A 10,837-nucleotide genomic window follows, 5' to 3' on the forward strand; every position below is an offset into this window, starting at 1 on the left:
CAGTGATTATTAACCACCAAGTGGCCAATCTTGCCCGAACAACTCTCAATGTTGTATACAAACAATTGATGTACCACGTGCTATTAGTGTCATATACATGACGATTTCATACAGTTTATGATGAATGTTTCATGATATGGGTTGACGTTTGACTACATTAATCTGCGTCCAAGGGTTGGAGCGAAAGTTACATAGCCTTTTAAATCATTGGGCTATCAACCGCAATGATATAGATGTGTAGTTCAATTAAAGAGATTATCAAAAATGAACAATTTAAATTGTCTGTACTAATACATGAAGAGACGTAATTTTTTATATTATACATATATAGTATATATTATGTATATATAAGTAACTGTTCTACGTTGTATTACCCACTTTAAATTTAGTAATAAATATTTATCTATAAAATATATAATAATAACTTGTTTCTTTTTTTTTTCAATTTTCTAACATTATAATATTTACTTTTGGTTTTGTATTCACTTTTGTTGCTTCACATTAATGTTCCGTGCATTCCATCGCCCTTTTGTTTTTTTACAAGAAGCTTAAATTTAAAAAATATAACCGTTAGTTGTCTTCGATAACCGTATTTATTCGTTGCATCGCGAAATATCGTTCTTTCTATAATAAGCTTCACAATATTTTCTCCAATGAATGAATCTTTTATTATCAAAAGATAATACACAAAAGGTTCCATTACGTTCCATTTACACCCTCTCCGGCCAAGTATTATTCAGTACGACGACCTCTTTTGTATTCGTCTGTTCCTTATATAGTATCATGTTATTGACGTTTTATTACATAAGTTTATTATCTAACTATGTAAATTTATATCTTTAAAATAAAATGCGTGTTTCTCGTTGAAATTTATTACGAATCCATTTCTGTACTATACAACATCCAAAATTTCATGACTATGAAATGATGATGATGACAGACATATAAACCTGCACACAGACGTGACGCAGGTAATATTAGTATTCGTAAGATTTAACGGCTGGTTTAAACCTTACAAGAATGACTTTATTTATTAGCAATAAACAAAAAAACAACGTGTGTTGTATAAAATACTGCTGATCATTAACCAACCAGCAATTTACCTATATAATTTCATTGACAGATAAGTGTTACTACTGAGTTTTTTGTATTTACGAGTTCAATATAATTACACGTCAGGTGACGTAAAAATAAAAAAAAAAGTGAATTTGTTCTGTCTCCTAAACAAGTCGAAGTTAGTCGAAATTTTAAATCACTATTTAATAATTTAAAACTTGCGATGTCATTAATTCGTAAAATGTTGACAACCGACTTACCGTGATACGCCATTTTGATACGTGTATCCTATAAATTCTATAACTATTATTGTCAAGATCGCATATCACATTCTTACATGTCACGCTCGTTTTGTTTTGTGAGTTTCTTGTTACAGAATAACTCTACTGAAAGTTCAAATAGGTATTTTGGATATTTCCGTTGGACTTGTAAGTTTCTTTGTTTCATATTATCCAAATTTTATGTTACTAATATTTCTGAAAATTATTTTAGCACAGAAAACGTAAAATAGAAACGAATATTGAAATAAGTAATTTTAAATTATTTAAGTATATATGCATAGCTTATAGTGACGCAACTTTAAATATTCACTATTTGTTGAGAAGAATATCAAGAGTCTTCAGTTCTAAAATTATAAATAGTCTGAACGATTTTTTATGTAATATATTTAAGGCACATCAAAATAAAACATATAAATTAAAGATCAAAGATACAGACATAATGTCTGTATAGTCTGCTCCAACCGCAAGAGCGCAAAAGCCAAATAACAACGTTTGACAACGAATTGACGCGGTATCTTCGGTCGAGAACTTGAATAATCTATGATCTTCAGAATGGATTTGAGAGAAAATGGCGTTTTGAACATCGAGGACATTGTTGTATGGATGAAGTTAAGTGGTATAGTGTTGAATTATAAATAAATATTTATTACCTAATCAAGAACCGTTAGTAGTGCACAATATAGCTGAACTATTAGCAAAACGCATGGAAAACGTAAATCTAAGTTTAGTTTATATTCATCCGTCGATTGGAATGGTATATAGCTACCACTGAATTTTCATGTGCTTAATTTGTGTTTATCTCGTGTTCGGCATTGAAGGAAAACGTCGTTAGGAAAACTGTATGTGTCTAATTTCAGCGAAATTCTGTCATATTTGAATCCACCAACCCGCATTGGAGCAGCGTGTTGGAATATGTTCCAAGCCTTCTCCTGAATGGGAAAGAAAGCCTTAGCCCAGCAGTGGGAAATTTACAGGTTGTTAATGTTGTCCCTATTAAGACATTTATAAATTACCTAAACCAACAAGTAATATTCGATATCACTCTCAACGAAAGCTTGAGAGTTTCATATTTAAAATTTATAAAGTCGAAATTAAATTCAAAGGTCGGGATCGGTTTATTTCACAAATCACAAACGTTCGATTCCATTACCAGCAAGGGATACTTTTTTATAACCATACCTTTCTCGAAGTGTAATTCTATTTGGAAGAGAACTTGATTATTTTAAAATTATTCTTGAATTTCCATATACTTTATTCACGTAGGCTTTTATAAGTACTGATGTATGTCAATTTACAGTATAGGTTCTCGTATGCCATATTTTATTGCCATATTTTGGAATTTTTACTGAGGAGAACCAGCAACAACAAACCGAAGTTATATATCAACTATTACATAAACTTTTTGTGTTGATTTTAAGAGATTAAATGCTATTTTTTTATTATTAATAACATTACATGAATCTTAATCGTAATGAATAATTTAAAATTTGCCTATGCACTTAGAAATAAGTATTTTTTTTTAAATGAATTGAAAATTAAAATACAACAGGAGGATGAACTGAAAAATCCAGAGTATTTTTAGGGTTCCGTAACCAAAGGGTAAAAGGTCTCTCTTTCCGCCTGTCACCAGGCTTTTTTCACAGGTGATGCATTTCTGTTGCCACTATCAAAACAAATACTAAAAAACAAAATAAAATTCGATCCGGATTCGAATTCCGACTCGCACTTGTTTTTATTCCTGTCAATATCTTCTTGAATACATTTTGGTAAAATAGCTAAGGTTACTATTTTCAATAAATGATCCGCCTTCGTAACAGTCAGCAGAATCCTTACTGATATTGTAAAGGCGAAAGTTTGTATGTATGGATGTTCGTTACTCTTTCACGAAAAAACTACTCAATTGATTTTAATCATCAGAAAAACACATAGGCTTTAAATTAAAAATATATCGTTTTTATATTACTGACAAATAACTCCTACAATCCGAGCGAAACGGGCGAGAACTATTTGTTTAATAACGCTTACAAAACTAGTATCTGATATCTATATACGTTTCCTATTTTATTCGCTATTCGTATCCGTCTGACCTGGAAGACAAAAGCCAATGATGGTTTATGTATTACTCCGCGTAGACAATTCTAAGATCCGTATGCAAAACACTTGCTTTTGACTATCAATAAGCAAATGTAACACTTCTATATTTAATAATGATTTTTGAAAAAACGAATCGTTTCTATAATATACCTATAAACTAGGCCTTAATTAAATAAAAGTTCCCACAATTTATATAAATAAGATTTACAATTAATTCTTATTTCAAATTATTTATATTTTTTTAATTAAGACACAGAACTACACAATATATATATTTTTTTATATTATAGGGGGCAAACGAGCAGGAGGCTCATATGATGGAAAGTGATTATCACCGCTCATGGACATCTGCAACACCGGGGGGCTTGCAGATGCGTTGCCAATCTTTAAGGAATGAGTTTGCTCTTTTCATAAAAACAACATCGGGTAAATTTTCATCAAGGATGTAAAATTCGTTTCACGATGTCAATAACTAAAATCACGTTTTATCTTAATTGAAATTTCGTCTTACGTTCAATTAAAATGATTACTTTTATGTTATAGTGAAGGACTGTCAGAAATGAATTATTTTGTGATTATACTTGGCGTGTTATTCAATGGTAAGACTGCTAATATTTATATAATATACCAAATAGTCGTATTTATTAACCGACTTCGAGAAAAGTTATCAATACGGTTGTATTTTCTTTTTATGCTTGTGACCTCATAACTCCGTCACTTCGGAATGGATTTGGGCAAGTATGTTTTTGTTTGAAAGGGTATTTATAACATACTTCTCGTTGGAAGGGTGTAAAGATACTTTTATAGTCTTTAATTTTATTTACAATTTATTTTCTCACGATGTTTTTATTTTTTAAAATTTGATAATATTGATTTATTATTTTGATCAAAGTAAGCTGCTGTACAATTAATATTAGTATTTTTTGTCAGTATTCCGGTGCGCTCAGCACCAGTGAGTCACACATACCCCACTCCATGTAAAGGGAAACGCGTAAATGCATTTTTACAGCGAAACGAACAAAAAGGTAGACCGATGTGTGTATCGTGTCGTATCGATAAACGCAAAACGCCATTTTAAAACGTCTCTTATGCTCTCATGCATTATTACAACTTTTTTTTTATGTATATCGTGGGCAGATGCGTATATGGGTCACCTTATGGTTAGTGGTCACCAAAGCCCACAATAGCGCTGTGTGTAAGAAATATTAACCATCGCTCATATCGCCCATGTGCCACCAACCTTGGGAACTAAGATGTTATGTCCCTTGTGCCTGTAGTTACACTGGCTCACTCACTCTTCAAACCGGAACACAACAATACGGAGTACTGCAATATGACGCTAGAATATCTGATGAGTGGGTTTTACCTACCCAGACGGGCTTGACCAAGAAACAAATAAAATATTTTAATTCAATAACGAAATAATCGATAGAAATCTCATGATTTATCCTTTAACTCTTTATAAATATCGTTTCTATTAATGCATATTCGTTAATTAGCTTCAGACATTAAGAGAATAAAATCGAACCCACCTTTAATATTGCATTACTGTTTGTAGAACTATCTGTATTACCATGTTGCTTTTTACGTCAAAAGCAACGTATCTTACGTAATATGATTTCATGTTTGATGTTTTAGTAATAATTAAATTTAGTATAGATTTGGTAACATTTAATGAAAAGACATAAAAAAAGGTTCTTTACATTAGGAGATTTTTATAAATTGAGTTTGAGAGTAACCTTATTTTTCCTACACTTTCCTTCCAAATCAACTCAACCAGATGGATTCTGGGAAATCAAATTATTTGAACCAAATTTCTTGGTTGATTCCGTGTAACGAACGATAATGCTACGAAGAGTGCCTTAAGTATTACGTGACTTGTGGTATATACTCGCAGCTTACACGATACTATGTTTTTATTATATATGGTTAGATATTAACAAACAAATAAGTTACACCTTGTTATTAAGCTGAAACTAACTATAATATGACTTATCTTATGTTATAGAGTTAACTTGATATATCAGCTATTTATTAAAAAAAATACGTTAAAGACGAAAAAGGTTTCATTATTTTTCATTCAAAATAAATGTAATATTTTAAATATTTTTACGTAAAGTTAATAAGGATAATATAAATATAAAACTTCGATAAAAAAATTGCCAATTTTTTTTATCGAAGTAAATAGAATATCCGCACATACATAATAATCTATATATAGACGGCTTAAGTTTTCACCATTTTTGAAGTTGTTTAATAAGTATTTATTTTATACCGTATAAAATATTAATTATTCTCTTTAATATAAGATAAAAGCGCTCGATTTTCAACAATAGAATTCAATGGATCTAGATCGAGCTTGAAACATAACAAAAGGATTAAAAAATAAAACCACTTAGGTACTTTTTTAAATCTTATTTTATTGATACAAATTGAGCTATCGAGGGAAATAATAAAAGTATTTACAAACATTTAAAGTTGAAACAAATACATTATGTCAAGTGTGTACCTGACTGGTGAAATAGAATTAAATCTAGTGTACGAGTCAGAGAAGCATTATATAATTGTAAGTATTTCTTTTCTTTCTTTCTATTATGGGATAGGTTGGCGGACGAGGTGATGGGCCACGTGATGGTAAGTGGTCACCACCGCCCATAGATAGTCAATGGCGCTGTGGTATTAACCATTTCTAACATCGCCAATGCACCACCAACCTTGGGAACTAAGATGTTATATTCCTTGTGTTACACTGGCTCACTCACCCTTAAAATCGGAATTCAACAATACTGAGTAGTGTTGTTTGGCGGTAGAATATCTGATGAGTCTGTGATACCTACCCTGTCTGGGTAGGTATCACAGACTGCACTGATTGGCTTGCACAAAGCCAAGTTACTACTGTGTAGAAATAAAGATTATTATTATATTTAATTTCCCGTTTTTTTTATTACTTTTAGAGGGGTAATAAAACAGATACACGAGCCTAACCCAAGTGTATCAGCCTTTGTAGAATAAAGCATACGTTGATGACAAGAATTATCGTGTGACGGCAAGTGTTGAGAATAGCAGTTTTCTGAATAAATGTGATGGATTTTAACCTAATTAAAATATAAAACAATAATAATATAAATTAATAAATACTTCATGATAAACAGAAATAAGCTAAAACTTAACATAATAGTTAGTCAAATAAAGTAACAGCGTGTAAAAATACAAATGCAGAACCTCAGTCACCTCGCCTTTTAAAGAGAAGATGGAGCCTTTTTTCTCCAAACTACTCTTATATGTGGTAGAGGATACATATGTGGTAGATTTTCATCCGACACATGCAGAATCTGACTTAAGGTTTTAAGATACCGAACACGAGATGAATTATAAAAACAAATCAAGCACATGAAAATTCAGTGATGACGGTGTTTAGTAGAATAAATAGTTACTTCAGCATTTTTTTTATTTATTTTATAATTTTAATATTTTTTGCTTGTTTTGGGTTTAGAAATTGCAAAATCACTCAGCCAAGAATGTCAAATAGATTGCCCCGTTGAAAATGAAAACATGGTTTGTGCCTTTGAAATCAAAAAGAGCGCCTACAAAATGTTTCCTAGCAAATGCGCAATGGAGGGTTTTGCTAAATGTTATGATATGGGTAAGATATTATTTAATTATTGTTTCTAAAAATATAATTTAATACTAATATCTTCATATGTCATACTGTTTGTTGAACTTAACAGAATATTAACAAGGACCATGAAATACAATATATATCTTTAAAGCAACCTTAAAAAGGAAAACGAAAGAAATTAACGATAGCAGTGTAAATTAAATTGAGAAACACATATAAAGACATTATATACAATTCTTATTATTAGTAATTTAATATTTTGTTTATACATATTACATAGCTGTGAAATAAGAATCAGAAAATCATTTGGCAAACAAAGCACATGCTTTATAGAGATAGTAACACTAAATTCTATTGTATTATTATTAGTATACTTAAATACTGGACTTAAAAGAGTAGGAGTTTCTCAATTTGAATAGTTATACCGATATAACTCCGTCATATATATTCGGATTTGATATTTTATTTTTTGTTCGAAAAAGTTTATTCCGAAATAATGAGTTTCGGAGCGGATAACGAAACATTTCGATAAATGCCAGCAATACTAACGCAATTGCTGCTTTATATACAAACTACAAATTGAATATTATTTTTGTTAATTTTTTTTTTACATTATTTCTAAAATACCGAAGAAGAAGTCCCGTTGCAAGTCTTATTAAAACTACTGTTTACAAAATGAGGGATATAAATGACGGTCGATACTAATATCTGAACTTTCTATTTATTTACTTACACAATGTCGCTCAGATACATTAGATGAAATCATTGGGTTCAATAGGTTTATTTTGATTTATTTGCGCGAAATAAAAAAAATTTTACTGACATAAAAATATCTATAAAATATTTCACTTAAATAACACTTTGCTGTAAATAAAAGACTTCGATATATATATAAAAATATATACGAGAAAAGATTAAATTTAAATGACCGTGGACCAAACAAGGATAAGACTTTTGCAATATTTTCCTTGCTTTTATTTCCTTAATACCTACATTTTAAGCAAATATCCTCTTAGTCTCGCTATGAATGTATTCTTCAAAGTAATCAAAGAATACTCCTCTTAGCTCTTTATTATTTTAGGTGTTTTGTGTGGTTTAAATAGTGTATGTAATTTTGTATAAAAATGATGTGTGAATGATAGCAAAAAGTGGATTCGAAAAGCTTCTCCGTATTCTTTTTATTATCCCTAGTCTTTCATATATATGCATATTATAGAGAACTTAGTAATTATAATAATACATTTTAAAAATGTACATGCTCTGAAATTATTGGAGCCGAGATAGTTCAGTGGTTGGAAAACGTAAATCGAATTGCCGTTTGATTGTTTATTTTTTTTCTCTTTTCATGTTGGATTTTCGATTAAGACCTCTATCAAAATAGCGACAAAATGACAGCCAATAATTGTCACTAACGACTGTTACTTTATCGAATGTATCATTTTGAGTTTATTCTAGATTCAAATATCACAATTAAAAATAACATATAATAGCTAAGCTGTTAAGCTAACAACAAACATAATGATACCATCTAGTGTAGAGCAATTATTGGAATAACAGTTACGGCACTGGCATTTATGCAGGCAATTTTATGTAAAACCAGATAGCAATCCCGATTTTTACAGCCTTTAAGCCGAGCGGCGTGGCAATAACTGAACTGCAATGCCCTATAGCTTTACCTTACTTGGTGGTAGGGTTTTGCGCAAACTCACCCACCATCAAATATATTTTCGGTTTGAAATCCGAGTAAATGAGTTTTACTATAGACGTAACAACCTAGCTCCCAAAGTTGGTGGCAAATTGACCATGTAAGGAATGGTCAATATCTCTTACAGCGTTTATGTCTATGTGTGGTGGTGACCACTTATCATTAAGTGGCCTATTTGCTATTCGCCTATCTATACGTAAAAATATTTAATCCTCATGTCCATGTTTAGGTGTTAAAGTGGATTTAAAGAAGGAAATATATTATTGTAACCGTACTGTTAAGTATCTGCGGTGTATTTAACGGCTATCATATTATTTATAACATATAAAATCTATTAGTTCTTTGTTATAAAAAATATTACCTTAATATACCAACTTATGAAAATGTAAGGAATTTTTCAAATTACCTAAAGGATATTACAACACTAATGACTTTTTAGTTGACTGCACACCTTGGGAATGAAATGATCGCCTCCAGGCTGTTTCAAATAACTAAAATATAATTATTATTGTACATGGAAAATTGTAATAAAAAAAAAATATATATATTCCGCTGAGTTTCTTTCGCCGGTTCTTCTCAGGTCCTAGGTGCTAAATTCCGAACCAGTGGTAGATTTTTGACAATCAATAAGCAAGTGTAAACACTTCTATATTGAATAAAGATTTTTGACTTTGACTTTGACTTTGACCACCAATCCATAAATTATGACTCACAAGCGTAATATTATGTTCCATGAAATTAATCGTTTTACAATTAATGTTAAGCGTCAGTTACCATGTAAAAAGCAGAGGAAATATCAACACACTATTAATAAAATAAGGATACACTAGGGGTTTTCAAACACAAGGTAAATTTCCGCATTGGAGCACTGTGTTATCACTTCAATTCTATTATACAAAAGAAGCGGACATGTCCAGCTCTATAAAATTTATAGGCAAAGTACCAATGTCTATCGCATCAAAATATTTTGCAGATTTTGTGAGGACGCCGCTGAGATATTGTATAAAGGAACATTTCGCATCAACACGACGCATGTACGGCGAATCTTGTCCCGTGTTCTGCCCCAGTCATTACCGACCCGTATGCGGTGCTTCTAAATACAGAGATTATTTGTACAGGACTTTCACTAACGGTTGTTATCTAGATATGATTAATTGCAGAGGAGACGACGATTTCACAGGTTGGAACTTTTTTTTTTTAAATCAGTATATAGTTCTGTATATATATGTATTTAAATATAATGTATATTTGTAACGACTGTCTAGTGGCTCGACATAGGTACACAGATCTTGAGGTCTTGGATTAAAATCCCAGGTCGTGCTGATAAAGATCGGTTTCTACTATGGAGGAATTCTCAGTAGAAGCCTGGAGCCTAGAAGTTGAAGTGCTTATTTCGTGTTTATAATTCATTACCTTCATTTAATTCCAATTATATTCTGCCACGTGTATCCACCAGTATCCAGCACGCATTCTCTAAACAAAAGGAAAAATTCTTCTACTCAAATGGAAATGAGGCCTCAGCCCAGCGGTGGAACATTTACAATCTGTTGTTACTTTACTTTTTATTTATATTTTTCATAATAAAGTTACATATATAAAGTTTTTTATTCTAGGTTACGTCGAAGTTCCACTACAATTCTGCCAAAGACATCTAATGAAAAATATATTCAAAGAAAAACTCATAATGTCAAATGCCTACGACCATCGCGATTATTAATATAACAAAAAAAAAATGAGCGTAAATTTATTAGTTCATATACCTATTAGAATAACTACGTCCTATATCTTATTCAGTGGTATTAAGGGCTCAACCATCTAAACAATATTTTCTCAACAACAGTACCTACTCACTTTATAATTTATATTAAGAGAGAAGACATTTATTCCCTTCAAACTTTGACACAATTTCTTTGATACTCCAGCAAAAGTTCCGGTGGAAAACATGACTTAAATTTAAAACATTTAAGTATGTTTAATTCAGGTATTAGAAACTCTATGTCATGAATACAAACATTAATGTAATATTGTTAGAAATGATTTCTTCGTACTATTAATGTTTATGTTTAATCATTTCCAATACGT

The 10,837-nt window shown here is 30.9% G+C and overlaps 1 protein-coding gene across 1 annotated transcript; it reads left to right on the forward strand.

Moving 5' to 3' along the window:
- The first annotated feature begins 1,889 nt into the window (after positions 1–1,889).
- LOC125070109 (U-Kazal-Dg21.2-like) lies at positions 1,890–10,480 on the forward strand. Its single transcript, XM_047679809.1, has 4 exons — positions 1,890–1,953; positions 6,925–7,074; positions 9,729–9,935; positions 10,369–10,480. Exons 1-4 carry the CDS (start codon positions 1,890–1,892, stop codon positions 10,470–10,472), a joined length of 525 nt encoding a protein of 174 aa, XP_047535765.1. The 3' UTR covers positions 10,473–10,480.
- The last annotated feature ends 357 nt before the right edge of the window (positions 10,481–10,837 follow it).

Source organism: Vanessa atalanta, chromosome 16 (assembly GCF_905147765.1).
Source record: "Vanessa atalanta chromosome 16, ilVanAtal1.2, whole genome shotgun sequence".
Taxonomy (NCBI): domain Eukaryota; kingdom Metazoa; phylum Arthropoda; class Insecta; order Lepidoptera; family Nymphalidae; genus Vanessa; species Vanessa atalanta.